The sequence below is a fragment of the Ranitomeya variabilis genome, chromosome 2 (assembly GCF_051348905.1).
Source record: "Ranitomeya variabilis isolate aRanVar5 chromosome 2, aRanVar5.hap1, whole genome shotgun sequence".
In the NCBI taxonomy this organism is placed as follows: Eukaryota; Metazoa; Chordata; class Amphibia; order Anura; family Dendrobatidae; genus Ranitomeya; species Ranitomeya variabilis.
In genome coordinates, this window is record NC_135233.1 from 147718828 (window position 1) to 147739885 (window position 21058).

The 21058-nt window shown below is 42.4% G+C and overlaps 1 protein-coding gene across 4 annotated transcripts in view; it reads left to right on the forward strand.

Annotated features, from left to right (window-relative positions):
- Positions 1–21058, forward strand: part of GRM1 (glutamate metabotropic receptor 1) — a 581006-nt gene that overhangs the window by 550729 nt on the left and 9219 nt on the right. For all 4 annotated transcript variants that reach the window (XM_077283069.1, XM_077283071.1, XM_077283070.1 and 1 more), the window contains exons 7-8: positions 5575–5701; positions 19529–20459. In XM_077283069.1, coding sequence (XP_077139184.1) covers positions 5575–5701; positions 19529–20459 — 1058 coding nt within the window. The remainder of the gene's footprint in view (positions 1–5574; positions 5702–19528; positions 20460–21058) is intronic.

Genomic DNA, 21058 nt, shown 5'->3' on the forward strand with positions numbered 1-21058 from the left:
ACATCAGGATTAGAGGGGTCCCAGAATCCTTCGCCCGAGAGGCACTAGACAAGGTGGCTAATGAAATATTCGTTAACCTTCTGGGACCAGAGAGAGCCTCCAAAGTTACAATTGAAAGGATCCATCGTGCTCTAAGGCCTAAACCAAAACCTGAAGAACCTCCTAGAGATATCATATGTGGACTGCTCAGCTTTGTGGATACAGCTGCGATCCTGGCAAGCGCTAGAGAACAAGACAAAATACTACATGAAAACTCACAAATACAGCTTTTCCAGGACTTAGCCCCCTCCACTTTAACAAAAAGACGTATTCTCAAACCCCTCCTTGCAGCCCTGAAAGCTAAAAACTTGTCATATAAATGGCTATTCCCATTTGGCCTCGCAGTAAACACCGCCAATCGTCAAATTACGATCCGTACCCCAGAGGACCTTCAAAAAGCCTGGGAAACCCTAGACATTTCACCATTGAACATACCATCCTGGATGCCAATTGACTCCGACTGGAACCTACCTCCAATGAAAAAACCCTTAGAATGGTCGCAAAGGAAGAAATATAATTCGCCTAAAGTGAAGAAACAAGACCCTAAGAAACGCCCACCATGAAACCTTATTTCTCTTTTGGCTCTTCATTTGGTACATTAGAGTAGTTGTTTGGATCGTTTAGATTTGTTGTTTCTTCAGACAACTACCTCTACCTTTTTTGAATTTCTATCTTTTAATCAATAGATTGTACTTTCATATAGCTATAGACCAGATCACAACTTGGACTAACCCTCGCCTATGTTTGGATATCCTTCCCCCCCCCCTGCGATGGGCGAGAATCTAAATGTATATAGTTTGTTATTCATGTTTTTCCCCTCTTCTCCCAGGTACCGTGATGGGATAATCTTCTCTTCAAGACATGATGAGTGCGAATAGTAAGGTGAGCCCCGGGTCCATCACAGTTGCCTCCTTTAATGTCAAAGGCCTTAATACACCTGCAAAAAGAAACCAAATTCTTAATCTTCTAAAAAAACAAAAAACCCAAGTAGCCTTCCTCCAGGAAACACACTTTAAAAGCGGTAGGACGCCTAACACCTCCTTCTCCCCATACCCAACGTGGTTCAACAGTTGCAACTCTTCTGCGTCCAAGGGTGTCAGCATAGCACTAAAAAAAGGCTTACCGTTTTCGCCCAAAGATACATTGAGTGATCATGAAGGGAGATACATCTTTGTTAAGGGACACTTAGCTAACACCCTGGTCACATTTGCTAACCTCTACGCACCAAATAAACACCAGGTTCAGTGGATATCGAAAACATTGGAGGTTTTACAACTTTTCACCGAGGGGTTACTAATTATAGGGGGAGATTTTAACATTACCTTAAACCCAGAGATTGACTCCTCAAGCGGCCTATCCTTTGTTTCTAAAAAACTAAGGCATAATCTCCTGAACAAACTATCCACCCTACATCTCATTGACCCCTGGCGTATATTTCACCCTACCACTAAAGACTTCACCTTCTTCTCCTCCCCTCACTCATCCTACCATCGTATTGACCTCCTTTTGACACAATCGAGATCCTTGAAGTTAATTAAGTCAGCTAGTATTGGCTTAATCACAATCTCAGATCACGCACCGATCTTCATAGACATTGTCATCGACACCTTACCCCGTCCAGCATCATCTTGGAGACTTAATGAATCCCTATTAGATAACCCACAAAACTTAGAGAAAATAAAGTACGCACTTTCACGATACTTTTTAGAAAATATTACAGATGGGTCAATAACACCCAACATATGGGAGGCCCACAAAGCGGTACTCCGAGGAGAGTTCATCTCAATCGGAGCCCACGAAAAAAAACAAAGAGATAAAGAGATGATGTCTCTCCTTCACCAAATCGCAACCACGGAGCGCCTACATAAAAAAACTGGCAAGCAGGATCTCCAACGGGACTTAGTCGACCTCCGCGTCAGATTAAAAGATTTGCTTAATGTCAAATCGGCTAAGATTTTCATGCATTGTAAACATCGATTCTATATGCACGGGAACAAAAATAGCAAGCTGACCTCCCACCTTCTCAAAAAACAGAAGGAGAGCAAATTTATAAAGCATGTATACAACGATCTGAACGCGAAGGTCGACAGATCCGAGGATATTGCTGAGGCGTTTAGACGCTATTATCAATCCCTCTACAACTTAGAGTCCCCCGATTCTATGAAAGACTGTATAGCTGCGACAGGCAAGATCCATGATTTCTTAACGCCTCTCTCCCTCCCAAAGGTTCAATCCAAAGACCATGCAGCCCTTCTGTCTCAAGTTACCAGCCAAGAAATTAGCGACACCTTACAAAATATGGCAACCAATAAAACTCCAGGCCCAGATGGCTTCCCACTGTCATACTATAAAAAAATTTCGGACACACTCCTACCGCATTTGACTTCCCTGTTTAACTCCTTTCTAGCAGGAATACCCCCAACCAGACAGACTTTAGAAGCACACATATCTGTTATTCCCAAAGAGGGGAGAGATGGTGGTCAGTGCAGCAACTATCGCCCAATATCTCTATTGAACTCTGATCTAAAGCTCTGGGCTAAAATCCTTGCTTCCAGGATCAATAGTGTCCTTGATTCCCTGATACACCCTGACCAAGTGGGTTTTGTCAGAGGTCGTGAAGGGAAGGACAACACATTAAAAATCCTTTTAGCCATCTCACATGCCAGACGTTCCGGAATCCCGTTGGCTCTGTTATCAACTGACGCCGAGAAGGCCTTTGACAGAGTCAGCTGGCATTATATGGTATGCACTCTAAAGAAGTTTGACTTCCCACAACCTCTTATTGATGCCATCATGACTCTGTATTCAACTCCAACTGCTAGAGTTAGAGTCAACGGGCTACTTTCGGATTCTTTTGGCATAGGAAACGGGACCAGGCAGGGCTGCCCTCTCTCCCCAACGCTCTTTGTGTTGGTTATGGAGACGCTAATACAGAAAATAAGACAAGAAGAATCTATAAGGGGTCTAACCGTGGATCACACAGAATTTAAGACAGCTGCTTTCGCTGACGACCTTATGATCTTGATCTCAAACCCTAAGTCTGCATTCCCCTCTATTTCGAAACTTCTCGAGGAGTTTGGAGTATTCTCCAACTTCAAAGTAAATATGCACAAGTCAGAAGTCATGAACGTCTCACTATCAGACGAGGTCGCCCTACATCTCAAAAAGTCTACCCCCTTCAATTGGCTTACAGATAAATTGAAATACCTAGGTGTCTTTCTCACTGCAAACCCCTACACTCTATACAAACACAATTTTGAGCCCCTCCTGGACAACCTTCAAACACTCCTTCAATCCTATGACTTACCATACATTTCATGGATTGGGAGGATAAACATAATCAAATCGTACATCCTTCCAAGGATATTCTACCCAATGAACATGATTCCTATACCTCTCCCCAAGACTTTCTTCACAGCAATCAATAAAATGGTCAAAAGATATGTCTGGAAGGGTAAAAGACCTAGACTCCCATTCAAAATCCTCTCACTCCCGAAAAAAAAAGGAGGTCTTGGACTTCCACATTTTGAGAATTACTACCGGGCAATCCACTTGGCCAGGTGGATATCTCTGACCAAACCCAGACCTTCCCATAAAACACCTAACTTGGAACTTTTACTATTGGGAAAAGGAGCTGAGAAATACCTCTGGACCTCAGCCATCCCCCAAAAAAATTCTCTTGAAGAAATAACTAGCACAACACTGTCCATTAGGAGGAAACTGATCCCAAATAACTGGCCATACTGTCTCTTTTTTGATAGCATGCCTCTGGGGGTCGCACCTTGGCTCATTGACCCAAAATATGTAGATGCATTTGACCTTTGGGACTCATTACCGAATCTCCCAGTTTCTCATTTGCTTTCTAATCTAATCAACTGTAATAACAGTTGGCCATGTGAAGCCAGGAAGCATCCCCGAGACTTCATACAAGTACACCACGTTCAACATATCATGTCCAAACTAAAGTCAAACATCCAACACAACCCAGATTGGCTTTGGTTCGAACTTATACTAAAACTTAATCCCACACCCCCCAAATTAATATCTAAACTATACCATAATTTAATTTCCCCAAACAGTAATTTCAAACCCTTATACCTATCCTCCTGGGAGTCTGAGTTAAACATTTCTCTCTCCAATAAGGAATCAAATCAAATTTTAGGACACTCACACGGGTTCTCAAGATGTGTCCTGTTACAGGAGAATGCTTTTAAAGTCCTTTCCAGATGGTATAGAACCCCCGAATCACTCTATCACCTGGGCCTCTCAGACTCTCCTCTTTGTTGGAGATGCATGAAGTCAAAGGGTTCATTATCACACATATTCTGGTCATGCCCAGCTATCACAAAATTCTGGAAAGACGTTTCCGACCGACTCCGCCAATTGGGACTGATAACTCACAACCTAACACCCCAAGAAACTCTACTGTCACTTCCCACGAAGTCATACAAACCGAAAAAACATGACCTTCTCCCTCTTCTAATAGCCGCAGCCAAACACTTGATCTCGTTGCACTGGAGACAAAAGAACCCCCCTCATATTGATGAATGGACCAAAAAAGTTCAGGAAATCTGTAGGATGGAGGAATTGTCCAGCTGGGACTCTTATTCACACGATAAATTCTTTCGGACATGGTTACCATGGCAAATGTTAAATAATCCTTCTCCGCTGCCTTCCACTAGCTATTCTTCTTAGCTATACAAAATGGTTCCCCTGTGAACTCATCGAGTTTATTGACAATGCACTGTGGTGGACCCGGGCACTATTCACTCACCTGGTTACTTTAGTTTTACTTAAATATTCTCTATGGCACTCTGCTACAGATGGTCGAAACTACCTGACTAATTTCTACTGGTTTTAGGTAGTAGTGTATCCGTCCTCCGCAAACTAATAACCTGTACTCAGAAATTTCTACATCGACCACTATCTCCCCTCCGGTATTTCTCTTCCCCCCCCCCCTCTCTTCACCCCCAGTTTTTGTTGTTGCTTGAGTCACATGTTAATTGTTTACTATTTTGTTTTTAGCCTTTTGGGTTGCACAACCCGAACCTCGTGACCTAAAATTGCCACCAATATTTTATGCAAATAACTATAGTTATGGTCACCTCGATATTAATATGCAGTTGTATGGTACGTTTTATTCCATTCAGAAGTATGTAACACGATGTCTCAGATTCATGTGTACCATTTTGTTGTTTATGTAATTTGAAAATTTGAAAATAAAAAATTTAAAAAAAAAAAAAAAAAAGAAAAGAAGTGACTACTGAGGATTCCAGAACGTATTGTCAAGGGACCCTTTAAAATATAGGGATTATCCAATATGGAGAACCCCTTTTATGGCCATCAGTATTTAGTGGGCAATAATGTTCCCTTTTCTACATAATGGCAATTCGCATATACTGGTTATGGTTAATGGACGGATCTAAACCTAATGTACAGTATGTTGATAATTTATAATAAAAAATTACAGAGACATTTCACTCCACCATTTTTTCTGATCGGTAATTTGGTATTTTTCCCTCTCTATTGGTTTAGGTGATCAGAAAGGGTGAAGTAAGTTGTTGTTGGATCTGTACCCCTTGCAAGGAAAATGAGTTTGTACAGGATGAGTTTACATGCAAGGCGTGTGATCTGGGCTGGTGGCCCAACCCAGGCCTGACAGGTGAGATGCCATGTTTAATTATGCATACTGTATTTGATATACATATATTAAAATTTGTTTTTAAAAAAAAGAAATTATATGTTCAGAGAACATAAGCTTTATATTTGAAATGAAGGATTCTACATCTGATTTACTACACACTTAGCGTAATAACTATATTTCTGTTATTTCTTTAAAATGGATTAGAAGAGACCTTTCTTACAAGTTAAATCAAAAGTGATGGCTTCTAAAAGACTACAGATAAGTAACTGACCCAGAAATTCCGTTCCTGGATTTGGGAAGCAATTTTTCCACATAAAATAAGGAAAATAGATAAATAGTGCAGTGGAACAGGTGTACCTTCATTTATTTTAGTCTTAGGCCTCATTCACATATCAGTTTTTCATGTACGCAGCGTCGGACTGGAGCACCTTGGGCCCACCAGAGAAAATCATTCTTGGGGCCCACTATGTAGCTACATAGAAATAAATATAAGACCACCAATTGTGCAATAAAATACGATAATAACAGGGTATAATATTAGGTAGTACATGTCTTAATGATATAGCAGGGGTTGGAGTAGCCCCCCTTATAGAATATAATGTAGACCCTCATAGAATATAATGTAGCCCCCTCATATATTATAATGTAGCCCCCCACATGGAACATAATGTTGCCCTCTCATATAGTATAATGCAGCCCCCTCATAGAATATAATGCAGTCCTACAGTATTATGGCCACCATGTACTCACTTATTGATATATACCGTATTTTTCAGACCATAAGACGCGCTTAGGCTTTAGAGGAGGAAAATAGAAAAAACTGAAGTAAAAAATGTGATCAATTCTGTACTAATATCCCAGATCCTGGTGTATATATATGTCCCCAATCCAGGTATACATAGATCCCTCATCACTAGTGTTGAGCATTCCGATACTGCAAATATCGGGTATTGGCTGATATTTGCTGTATCGGAATTCCGATACCAAGTTCCAAAATTTTTGTGATATCGGAAATCGGAATCGGAAGTTCCTATAAGCTCCCAGGCGTGTGCGGTGCGTATGGTTCCCAGGGTCTGGAGGAGAGGAGACTCTCCTTCAGGCCCTGGGATCCATATTCATGTAAAAAATAAAGAATAAAAATAAAAAATATGGATATACTCACCCCTCGGACGGCCCCTGGCTCTCACCGGTACAAGCGTCTGCCTCCGTTCCTAAGAATGCAGTGAGTGAAGGACCTGCGATGACGTCGCGGCTTGTGATTGGTCGCGTGAGCGGTCACATGAGCGGTCATGCGACCAATCACAAGCCGCGACGTCATCGAAGGTCCTTCACTCTGCATTCTTAGGAACGGAGGCAGACGCTTGCAGCGGTGACAGCCAGGGCTCGTCCGAGGGGTGAGTATATCCATATTTTTTATTTTTATTCTTTATTTTTTACATGAATATGGATCCCAGGGCCTGAAGGAGAGTTTCCTCTTCTTCAGACCCTGGGAACCATCCAGGATCACTTCCGATATTTGTGTCCCATTGACTTGTATTGGTATCGGGTATCGGTATTGGCGATATCCGATATTTTTGGGATATCGGCCAATCCAATCCGATACCGATACTTTCAAATATTGGAAGGTATCGCTCAACACTACTCATCACCATCCTGGTATGCATGGCACCCTCATCCCTATCCTGGTATGAATGGCTCCTCATCCCTATCCTTGTATGCAGGGCCCGCATTCCCATCCTGGTATGCATGGCACCTTCATCCCTAGAGCTAGCTCTGGGCGAAAGAGTCTCAGTGGGCCCCTTTTACACATACCACAATTCATGATGCACAGATACAGCAGAGAAATATAGGTATAGTACAATGCCAAAGATTGCACTGACTTCTTACATTACATGAGTAATATCTATTCTAAATTCTACAATAGCTCAGAAACCGGACAGTATAGAGTTCCATACATTACTATGGGCACCACATAGTGCTTCATACAGAATAATGAGCACCATATATTGCTCCATACAGTATTATGGGCACCACATAGTGCTCCATCGAGAATAATGAGCCCCACATATTGCTCCATACATAATAATGGACCCCATATATTGCTCCATACAGTATAATGGGCCTCATATATTGCTCCATACAGAAGAGTGAGCCCCATATATTACATAGTAACATAATTTTTAAGGTTGAAGGAAGACTTTAAGTCCATCTAGTTCAACCCATATCCTAACCTAACATGCCCTAACATGTTGATCCAGAGGAAAGCAAATAAAACCAATGTGGCAAAGAGTAAGCTCCACATTGGGGAAAAAAATTCCTTCCCGACTCCACATACAGCAATCAGACTAGTTCCCTGGATCAACGCCCTATCAAGGAATCTAGTGTATATACCCTGTAACATTATACTTTTCTAGAAAGGTATCCAGTCCCCTCTTAAATTTAAAGGGAACCTATCACCCCGTTTTTTAAAGATTAGATAAAAATAGTGTGAAATAGGGGCAGAGCTGGGCTTTACATTAGTGCCTTTTTGGTGCCTTTACACCCCCGTTAGGCTGCCGAAATACCTTTGTGAAGTGGCCGTTTTGTCCTGTCACTCAAGTTGGTCAGGTCGGATGGGCGTGGTCACAGCGCTGTTTGTCCCCCAGGATCCTGCTCATCATTACGTTGGTGGCGTAGTGGTGTGCGCATGTCCAGCAGATGAATCCACTGCCCAGGAGATGAATAACAGTGTGGTCTTCGCTATTCAGCCGTTTACCGGTGGGCGCGGCCATCTTTCCTGTGGCCGCGCCTGCGCAGATGGAGCGCTCTGCTGCCCGGGGCTTCAGGAAAATGGCCGCCGCGATCTCCATCTGCGCACGCGCGGAATCCCGCGGCCATTTTCCTGAAGCCCCGGGCAGCAGAGCGCTCCATCTGCGCAGGCGCGGCCACAGGAAAGATGGCCGCGCCCACCGGTAAACGGCTGAATAGCGAAGACCGCGCTGTTATTCATCTCCTGGGCAGTGGATTCGCCTGCTGGACATGCGCACACCACTACGCCACCAACGTAATGATGAGCAGGATCCTGGGGGACAAACAGCGCTGTGACCACGCCCATCCGACCTGACCAACTTGAGTGACAGGACAAAACGGCCACTTCACAAAGGTATTTCGGCAGCCTAACGGGGGTGTAAAGGCACCAAAAAGGCACTAATGTAAAGCCCAGCTCTGCCCCTATTTCACACTATTTTTATCTAATCTTTAAAAAATGGGGTGATAGGTTCCCTTTAAGTAATGAATCACTCATTACAACCTCATATGGCAGAGAGTTCCATAGTCTCACTGCTCTTACAGTAAAGTATCCGCATCTGTTTTTATGCTTAAACCTTCTTTCCTCCAGACGTAGAGGATGCCCCCTTGTCCCTGTCTCAGGTCTATGATTAAAAAGATCATTAGAAAGGTCTTTGTACTGTCCCCTCATATATTTATACATTAAAATAAGATCACCCCTTAGCCTTCATTTTTCCAGACTAAATAACCCCAAGTGTAATAACCTATCTTGGTATTGCAGACCCCCCAGTCCTCTATTAACCTTGGTCGCACTTCTCTGCACCCGCTATAGTTCTGCTGTGTCTTTCTTATACACTGGAGACCAGAACTGTGCACAGTATTCTAAGTGTGGTCGAACTAGTGACTTATATAGAGGTAAAATTCTGGTCTCCTCATGAGCATCTATGCCTCTTTTAATGCATCCCATTATTTTATTTGCTTTTGCAGCAGCTTCCTGACACTGGCCACTAAATGTGAGTTTGTCGTCCACTCATACACAGTGTATGATTTGTCGTCCACCCATACACAGTGTATGAAGGACCCATATATGATGCTCCATATATAATTGGCCCCATATATGATGCTCCAGTGTATGATGAGCTCCATAAAATGCTCCATATATAATGGGCCTCATATATAATGCTCCAATGTATAATGGACCCCATATATGATGCTCCAATGTATAATGGACCCCATATATGATGCTCCAGTGTATGATGGGCTTTGTATATGATGCTCCAGTGTGTGATGGGCCCCATATATGATGCTCCAATGTATAATGGACCCCATATATGATGCTCCAGTGTATGATGGGCTTTATATATGATGCTCCATGTATAATGGGCCCCATATATGATGCTCCAATGTATGATGGGCTTTGTATATGATGCTCCAGTGTATGATGGGCCCCATATATGATGCTCCAATGTATAATGGACCCCATATATGATGCTCCAATGTATAATGGACCCCATATATGATGCTCCAGTGTATGATGGGCTTTGTATATGATGCTCCAGTGTATGATGGGCCCCATATATGATGCTCCACTGTATAATGGACCCCATATATGATGCTCCAGTGTATGATAGGCTTTATATATGATGCTCCAGTGTATGATGGGCCCCACATATGATGCTCCAGTGCATGATGGGCTTTATATATATTGCTCCAGTGTATGATGAGCCCCATATACAGTGGGGCAAAAAAGTATTTAGTCAGTCAGCAATAGTGCAAGTTCCACCACTTAAAAAGATGAGAGGCGTCTGTAATTTACATCATAGGTAGACCTCAACTATGGGAGACAAACTGAGAAAAAAAAATCCAGAAAATCACATTGTCTGTTTTTTTAACATTTTATTTGCATATTATGGTGGAAAATAAGTATTTGGTCAGAAACAAACAATCAAGATTTCTGGTTCTCACAGACCTGTAACTTCTTCTTTAAGAGTCTCCTCTTTCCTCCACTCATTACCTGTAGTAATAGCACCTGTTTAAACTTGTTATCAGTATAAAATGACACCTGTGCACACCCTCAAACAGTCTGACTCCAAACTCCACTATGGTGAAGACCAAAGAGCTGTCAAAGGACACCAGAAACAAAATTGTAGCCCTGCACCAGGCTGGGAAGACTGAATCTGCAATAGCCAACCAGCTTGGAGTGAAGAAATCAACAGTGGGAGCAATAATTAGAAAATGGAAGACATTCAAGACCACTGATAAGCTCCCTCGATCTGGGGCTCCACGCAAAATCCCACCACGTGGGGTCAGAATGATCACAAGAACGGTGAGCAAAAATCCCAGAACCACGCGGGGGGACCTAGTGAATGAACTGCAGAGAGCTGGGACCAATGTAACAAGGCCTACCATAAGTAACACACTATGCCACCATGGACTCAGATCCTGCAGTGCCAGACGTGTCCCACTGCTTAAGCCAGTACATGTCCGGGCCCGTCTGAAGTTTGCTAGAGAGCATTTGGATGATCCAGAGGAGTTTTGGGAGAATGTCCTATGGTCTGATGAAACCAAACTGGAACTGTTTGGTAGAAACACAACTTGTCGTGTTTGGAGGAAAAAGAATACTGAGTTGCATCCATCAAACACCATACCTACTGTAAAGCATGGTGGTGGAAACATCATGCTTTGGGGCTGTTTCTCTGCAAAGGGGCCAGGACGACTGATCCGGGTACATGAAAGAATGAATGGGGCCATGTATCGTGAGATTTTGAGTGCAAACCTCCTTCCATCAGCAAGGGCATTGAAGATGAAACGTGGCTGGGTCTTTCAACATGACAATGATCCAAAGCACACCGCCAGGGCAACGAAGGAGTGGCTTCGTAAGAAGCATTTCTAGGTCCTGGAGTGGCCTAGCCAGTCTCCAGATCTCAACCCTATAGAAAACCTTTGGAGGGAGTTGAAAGTCCGTGTTGCCAAGCGAAAAGCCAAAAACATCACTGCTCTAGAGGAGATCTGCATGGAGGAATGGGCCAACATACCAACAACAGTGTGTGGCAACCTTGTGAAGACTTACAGAAAACGTTTGACCTCTGTCATTGCCAACAAAGGATATATTACAAAGTATTGAGATGAAGTTTTGTTTCTGACCAAATACTTATTTTCCACCATAATATGCAAATAAAATGTTAAAAAAACAGACAATGTGATTTTCTGGATTTTTTTTCTCAGTTTGTCTCCCATAGTTGAGGTCTACCTATGATGTAAATTACAGATGCCTCTCATCTTTTTAAGTGGTGGAACTTGCACTATTGCTGACTGACTAAATACTTTTTTTCCCCACTGTATGATGCTCCATGTATAATGGGCCCCATATATGATGCTCCAGTGTATGATGGTCTTCATATGTAATGCTACAAACATCCCCCCCAAAAAATGAAGTACTCACCTCTCGTCGCTGGCACTGCTCTGCTCCAAACTTCTCACCCTCAGCATCTTCTGGCTTTCTGCACTGTGATTGCTCAGGCAGAGGGCGCGATAATGTCAGGTCTGAGCGCCCTCTGCCTGAGCAATCACAGTGACCTGAACGTCACAGTGCTATTTGTGGTTTTAACGGATATCACTTTTACCTATGATATTCGATAGGGCTTTTCAGATTCTTTTCTCCAACCAAGTAGTCTGTGCACAATCACAGAGGCATGTCCAATATAATTACCAATGTAAGTCTATGGGTCAATGGAAACATCTGACAGCATTTGGATGCCATCTGTGTGTTCAATCAATAAGAAAAATATCCGGCACTCCAAATAAATTATAAAATTTTATTCAACACAAATCCAGTTTAAACTGGATTTGTGTTGAATAAAATTTTATAATTTATTTGGAGTGCCGGATATTTTTCTTATTGTCTGGACAAAGGGGTGGCATCCCTCCTCTGAGCACCCTATTATCTGCAATTAGGAGTGACGTGATAAAATATTTTTTCTAGCCATCTGTGTGTTGTCCAGTTTTCACTGACAGATAAGAAAAGGTGTAGAACCTTTTTTTTTTCATCATCAAAAATCACTGATGAAACTCTGACAAAACAGATGAAAATCTGATGAAACTCTAAGGAAAATCACTGATAAAAGTCTGTTTTTCTCGTACGTCAAAAAACCTAATGTCTGAATGAGGCTTTACTAAGGGCACTTTAATATGATCATTCTGCTCACAGAGAATATTATTGTTCTCGGCAGCACATCATCTGATTACACAGGACAATATGCTGTTGAGAACAATCATTTTAAAGTCAGCTAAAAAATCATTGAATTTGTCAAACTAGTGTTTTTTTCTCATATGTTGGGTGATTGCCAGTCTGTTTAGACAGTTTGATAATCGGAAACAAATATTTCTCCTTCCTTAATTATCATACCATCTGAAAGCAGCTTTACTCCTCTTTCACATGTCCGTGTCTCCGGTACGTGTGGTGACAGTTTTCACATGTACCGGAGACACGTACACATGTAGACCCATTCAAATGAATGGTTCTGTGCACATGTCAGTGTGTTTCCACGGACCGTGTGTCCGTGGACAAAACACGCTGACATGTCTGTTTTTGACCGTCATCATGGATGGCAAAATGTCCCGCACATGTGCACATGGAGAACACACATTGATGTCCTCCGTGTGACATGCATCGGAATCAGGAAAGAAGCACTACAGTAAGCGCTGTTCCCTGGCGGCAGGTGCTGAAGCCAGCTTTCATCATTCTCCCCTGCCGGCAGAACAGGGGAGAATGATGAGAGCCGGCTTCAGCACCAGCCACCGGGGAGCAGCGCTTACTGTAGCGCTTCTTCCCTGGCGGCTCTCTGTGTGGTACTGATGCGGCCACTCGTAGTACACGTAGTGCCACAAGTAGAACACACACGGACAGATGGACAGACGGACACGGATATCTCCGGTACCGTTTTTTTCCGGTACCAGAAATAAACGGAAAGGAAATGGCTAAGCTGAGACACATATAGAAGTCTGTTTATTTATTTCCAAGTTTCAAATGTAATAAGAGGAAAAATAGAACCAGAGAAATAAAAGTAACATTTATTACGCTGCTGCGATCTCACTTCCTTTGGATGAGCCTCGGACGAGAAGAAGAAATGAGAGTGCAGCAGCCCATTAGCAGCCACTGTGTAACTGCAGCGCTCACTTGACGTAACAATGCTACATGAGCCGCAGCAGTCTCTGCACTGAAATCAGTGGATTGGTGCCGATGCGAAAGGCGAGTATGTATTATTTGTAAAAGAGGGACTACTTGTTTTATCACACCTTTCAGGCAGACAGTGCTGGAATACACTGTAATTTAATCTTTTGTGTATTTTCTTTGTTTTTTATTCCTTTATTCCATTAGTTTGTTAACTCATCAGTATGATGACCTCACTAAGATTAATGTGTTACTCCATTATAAGTAATGTTATAGTAAATCATAGTTTATGTTCAAGCAACATTGTCCAACAAAGCTATTGTTAAAAGAACAGATAATGGAATAGAAACCCTGAATCTTGTATGGAAGTCCTTAATATTTTTTAAAGTTTCACTTATAGATGCAGCAGTAAAAGGTTCACAACTAGTGATGAGCGAATATACTCGTTACGGGAGATTTCTCGAGCATGCTCGGGGGTCCTCCGAATATTTTTTAGTGCTTGGAGTTTTAGTTTTTAGCACCGCAGCTGAATAGCCAGCATAAGTACATGTGGGGGTTGCCTGGTTGCTAGGGAATCCCCACATGTACTTATGCTGGCTAACAGATGTGAATCATTCAGCTGCAGCGCTAAAAACTAAATCTCCGAGCACTAAAAAATACTCGGAGGACCCCGGAGCATGCTCGAGAAATCTCGAGTAACCAGTATATTCTCTCATCACTATTCACAACCTATGCCACAAATTGTTACTTGAATTTTAAATGGACATCAGAAGGCTTTAACTGCAAATATAATACATAGAAATTACTGTATTTCACATCAGGACAACATAAAAACACCATAAGGTGATATTGTAAAAGTTCCAAGCAGATGGAGATTACCGTCTACAAACTGTTTGCTTAAGTAGAGAATTTGCATAGTACAATAAAAATGTAAATGCAATTTTGAAAGCCATTCTATTGTGCAACATCTTTGCTTAATGTCTAACTTATCAACAGGATCTTCTCCAATGCCGACTCTTTGTATTTATGGTAAACATCTTGCTGCTTCTCACCCAAAATACACATATTATTTTCCCACTGCTTTCTATACTGTTGACAGATAAGTTAAAAAAAACTTTCAACAAACGCTGCATAAATCACTAGTGCAAGAGACTATAAGAAACTAGGGCAAACAATGAGAAACTTTATAATGTATATTATCAGAAAGATCACTTTCCTTCCCCACTTATCAGACTCTTCTTTCCCTTCCCCCTGAACTTCGCATGCATTGTGAAAAATCAACTCAAGCCCATCTTGCTCAAAGGAGGCAGATTGCAAGTCTTAGGGTACCGTCACACAGTGGCATTTTTATCGCTACGACGGCACGATTCGTGACGTTCTAGCGATATCGTTACGATCTTGCAGTGTCTGACACGCTACTGCGATCAGGCACCCAGCTGAGAATCGTACGTCGTAGCACATCGTTTGAAACTTTCTTTCGTCGCTGGATCTCCCGCTGTCATCGCTGGATCGTTGTGTGTGACAGCGATCCAGCGATGCGTTCGCTTGTAACCAGGGTAAACATCGGGTAACTAAGCGCAGGGCAGGTTACCAGCGTAAAAGTAAAAAAAAAAAAAACGTACATACTCACCATCTGATGTCCGTCAGGTCCCTTGCCGTCTGCTTTCCGCTCTGACTGTCTGCCGGCCGGAAAGTGAGAGCAGATCACAGCGGTGACGTCGCCGCTGCGCTCTGCTCTCACTGTACGGCCGGATCTCAGTCAGAGCAGGAAGCAGACGGCAAGGGACCTGACGGACATCAGATGGTGAGTATGTACTGTTTGTTTTTTTTTTACTTTTACGCTGGTAACCACGGTAAACATCGGGTTACTAAGCGCGGCCCTGCGCTTAGTAACCCGATGTTTACCCTGGTTACCTGGGGACTTCGGCATCGCTCCAGCGCCGTGATTGCAATGTGTGACCGCAGTCTACGACGCTGGAGCGATAATCATACGACGCTGCGATGTCACGAATCGTGCCGTCGTAGCGATGTAAATGGTACTGTGTGACGGTACCCTTATGTGACACAGACCATTGTCCTATATGGAGAGAGGAGGAGTGAGGAGCAGGGAATGAAACAGGCAGAGACATACAGAAAAACATTGTGCAGAGATATGTAACAAATGTTTTAACTTACATCAGAGCTTGATTCAGATCAAGACCGCTGAACTTTGCTGTATAATATAATTCATGTTACTGCACCTTTTCTCTGTGAGCTGAAAAGTGAATGAAGAGCAGGCATTCCCCTCTCTGTGCTGTGCTGTGTATGGGAGAAATCTCTGCAGCTCATCTCCCCTCCCCAGCAAACAGTGGATTGCAATTTACAGATGGAGAGTACAGAGGAAACAAACTGGTGAGAAGTCACATAATGACCAAAAAAGTGTTATTCCTCATGTACACACAGGACAGCTTATTCTGAATAGTTACTTGAAAGCACAGTGTGGAGACACAAGAATAAGTGGGTGCTCGCACTCTTTTCCCGTGGGCAGAATACTACTCAGACAACACAGGGTGAAGGTAAAACAGTATGGCAATGCTTTATTGAACCAACAGTCAATAACATATAGTATAGTCTCAGCAAGTACGTAAGATGGTGCAAATGACAGTCTCAATCTTCCACTTGCTCGCCAGGATTAGAGTAGCTGCAACTTCAGGGCTTTCAGGGCTGACTACACACACCAGTGGCACCCCACTTTTGGGCACCGACAGAGAGGAGGTAATGAAGGGATAAGGTAGCTGACTGTCCATTGGTCTGTACGGTACATGGCCAGGTGACCTGATTGTCCCAATCTGGGTACTCCAAATGTCTCCATTGGCTTAGTGATGGGCAGTGGATCAAATCTGTATTCCCCGGTTGGAGCCATGGTGCCTGGCTGCTGTTCTCTAAAGTCTGTCTAAAAACAGAGGCAGATCCCCCTTTTACAATTCACAACTATCCTTCAGGCCATCATCCACAGGTCAGGGGGAAGGTGTGATGAGGTACAATGGGTAATCAACATATTAGCAAACATCAAATTACCCTGCATCACTGTCTTCCAAAGATAGCAGCACAATAATTTGCAAAAAACATCAATTCAAGAGTCAATGTTCAGGCTCATATGAACAATGGCTTAGGTCTCTAGACCCACGGAAGAAAAACACATCTGGACTAATCAAGAACAAATTCTGTGTTGTCACACACAGTTACTCTTTTAATAGAACAAAAGCAAAGTAGAAACTTTCACAGTCTAGAAAAACTTTAAAAGGAATCTGTCACCACCGGGTACACTTTCAGCTATTACTTGGGCATACAGGCAATAGAAACGCCACTTGTCAATGCTACAGGGCACGTGGGAAGAGCCAGGCAAAGGACCAGAATTGGCACATCCATCAAATGTGTCTTTTCTGGCCGGCTGTGGGCAGCTATTTTTAGGCTTGGGGGGTCAACATCCATGGCCCCTTACCAGCCTAAGAATACCAGCCCACAGCTGTCTTCTTTAGTTTGGCTAGTTGGCAAAAATGGGGGTATACCATGCTGTTTTTTAAATTATTTAGTTAAATAATTAAAAAAAAATCGGAGTTGGGACCCCTTTATTCTTGATAACCAGCCTTGCTGAAGCTGACAGCTAAGGTTTGCAGGCCCCAGCTGTGAGTTTTGCCTGACTGGTTATCAAAAATACTGGGGAACCCACACTGTTTATTTTTACTTAATTATTCATTTACAGTTGTGGCGCCAGCTGATGAGTACTCCCATCAGCCGCCGCCTACTCTCGCTGTTATTAGTGGCAGCAGGCATTGGCTGAATCGAGCAGAAGTCCCATCAGCCGACACCAGTGACTGGAGGTAAACTTTATACCTCCAATTACAGCTGCGGGTTCACAATGTCATTTGACAGCATGGGAACAGCGTCTGCAATATGCATCCGTAAAAGTCTATGGGTGCCTTAATGTAATTAATTATGCTAATGATTTCATATGGATGAATGTAACTTTTCCATATGGAGGCTGTATTATAGCGGTATTATTTTCTATATAGCACTGGTAGTCTTATCTTTTTCTCTAGAGCAGTGTATTCCTCACAGCCAGCCAAAAGACCATGTTTTCAGGATTTCCTTAATATTGCACGAGTGAGAGAACCTATGGAAATTTCTGATGCCTTGATAATAATTCCATCACTTATGCAATAATGAGGAAATCCAGAAAACATGTTCCGTTGGGGAGCCATCAAGATTGAACTATAATCTGATATGCCAATAGCAGTCCATTTTAATTTCCTTAATTTGCCTTTCCAGATTCCATGCTCACTTCTGGAGGTGAGGATGGAAGAAATGGTTTATAAGTGGAAAAAGAAGCATATTTGTCTAACAAGATACACTACCGTTCAAAAGTTTAGGGTCACCCAGACAATGTTGTGTTTTCCATGAAAACTCATACTTTTATTAATCAAATGAGTTGTGAAATGAATTGAAAATCTAGTCCTGACATTGACTAGGTTATTTGAAATAATAATTTTCTCCTTCAAACTTTGCTTTCGCCAAAGAATGCTCCTTTTGCAGCAATTACAGCATTGCAGACCTTTGGCATTCTAGCAGTCAATTTGCTGAGGTAATCTGGATAAATTTCACCCCATGCTTCCAGAAGCCCTCCCACAAGCCGCTCCCACAACAGCTCAATGGGGTTGAGATCTGGTGACTGTGCTGGCCACTCCATTACAGATAGAATACCAGCTGTCTGCTTCTTCCCTCAATAGTTCTTGCATAATTTGGAGGTGTGCTTTGGGTCATTTTCCTGTTGTAGGATGAAATTGGCTCCAATCAAGCGCTGTCCACAGGGTATGGCATGGCATGGCGTTGCAAAATGGAGTGATAGCCTTCCTTATTCAATATCCCTTTTACCTTGTACCAATCTCCCACTTTACCAGCACCAAAGCAACCCTAGACCATCACATTACCTCCACCATGCTTGACAGATGGCGCCAGACACTCTTCCAGTGTCTTTTCAGTTGTTCTGTTTCTCACAAATGTTCTTCTGTGTGATCCAAACACCTCAAACTTGGATTCGTCTGTCCATAACACTTTTTTCCAATCTTCCTCTGTCCAATGTCTGTGTGCCCATAATTATTTTTTCCTTTTATTAGCCAGTCTCAGATATGGCTTTTTCTTTGCCACTCTGCACTGAAAGTCAGCATCCCGGAGTCGCCTCTTCACTGTAAATGTTGACACTGGCGTTTTGCGTGTACTATTTAATGAAGCTGCCAGTTGAAGACCTGTGAGGTGTCGATTTCTCAAACTACAGACTCTATTTTACTTGTCTTGTTGCTCAGTTGTGCAGTGGGGCCTCCCACTTCTCTTTCTACTCTGGTTAGAGCCTGTTTGTGCTCTCCTCTGAAGGGATTAGTACACACCGTTGTAGGAAATCTTCCGTTTCTTGGCAATTTCTCACATGGAATAGCCTTCATTTCTAAGAACAAGAATAGACTGTCGAGTTTCACATGAAAGTTCTTTTTTTCTGGCCATTTTGAGAGTTTAATGGAACCAACAAATGTAATGCTCCAGATTCTGTACTAGCTCAAAGGAAGGTCAGGTCTATAGGTTCTCTAATCAGCCAAACTGTTTTCAGCTGTGCTAACATACTTGCACAAGGGTTTTCAAGGGTATTCTATCCATCCATTAGCCTTCGTACACAGTTAGCAAACACAGAGTAGCATAAGAACACTGGAGTGATGGTTGTTGGAAATGGGCCTCTATACACCTAAGTGACCCTAAACTTTTGAACGCTAGTGTACATTAGAAAGTTTTTTCTAGGGTATGAAAATTATTACAATTAAGTAGAAAGTGTAAGTACATATCTTAGTAAGAAGAGAAACTAACCCAGATTTTCTTTCTTCCAACAGGTTGTGAGCCGATAGTTATAAAATACCTACAGTGGAGTGACATTGAATCCATCATTGCTGTGGCCTTCTCCTGTGTTGGGATTCTTATCACTATGTTTGTCACCCTGATCTTCATTCTCTACAGGGACACACCTGTGGTGAAGTCATCCAGTCGAGAGCTTTGCTACATTATCCTGGCTGGGATTTTCCTAGGTTATATATGTCCTTTCACACTCTTAGCCAAGCCCACTACAACTTCATGTTACTTGCAGCGCCTCCTGGTTGGTCTCTCTTCAGCAATGTGCTACTCAGCGCTGGTGACCAAAACCAATCGTATTGCCCGAATACTAGCAGGAAGTAAAAAGAAAATTTGTACCCGTAAGCCACGTTTTATGAGTGCTTGCGCTCAAGTAATAATTGCTTCAATATTGATTAGTCTGCAGCTTACTTTGGTAGTCACATTAATGATTATGGAGCCGCCAATGCCAATTCTTTCTTATCCAAGCATTAAAGAAGTCTATTTGATCTGTAACACTAGTAATTTAGGTGTGGTGGCTCCTCTAGGCTACAATGGACTGCTGATAATGAGCTGCACCTATTACGCATTCAAGACTCGCAATGTTCCAGCAAACTTCAATGAAGCTAAATACATTGCATTCACAATGTACACTACTTGTATCATCTGGTTGGCATTTGTCCCTATATACTTTGGGAGCAACTACAAGATCATTACCACATCTTTTGCCGTCAGTCTTAGTGTCACAGTTGCTTTGAGTTGTATGTTTACGCCTAAGATGTACATTATCATTGCCAAACCTGAAAGGAACGTTCGAAGTGCTTTCACTACTTCTGATGTTGTACGTATGCACGTCGGAGATGGAAAAACACCATGCAGATCAAACACCTTCCTCAGCATCTTCAGAAGAAAGAAACCAAGTGCTGGGAATACAAAGTAAGTACAGTTCACGTGCTTATTACCACAGTATTATAAAATGTGCATTATGAATCCTATACAGCCTTGTTATTCTGTCTGTAGAAAGTTATGAACAAGCGCTAGATAACCTAACCTGCATTACAGAGATAACCCATTGATCTGAATGGGCACTGTGTAATGCATAATTTCCACCATGGAATTGCTGCAAGGAAGTACAACCTGTGGACAAACAAGTAATAAACAAGTAATGTCTAAAATGGGTTAAAACATAAAACCTACTAGTAATAAGGCAGTGATTGACATGCTTGTAAAAAATATAGCGGATATATTGTAGCTGTACTATCCTATTTCTACCAACTTATCGGTCCTGGAAATTATAAATCACATTGGCAGTCCAGAGAATAAAGAATATTGAATACAGTTCTCCATAGATTACATTTATTTTTAGCTGCTTTAGTAGTAACTAAACAAAGGGAGAGACAGAGAGATCAACGTCTCTGAAGAATGTGGTTAGGGAAGGGCAACTGACTCAACCTGCTGAAAATCACTAAAATAATGTCGATATGAAATTACACTCAAGAGGTCTCATTAAAAAGGAGTCTCATTTTTTCTGTTTG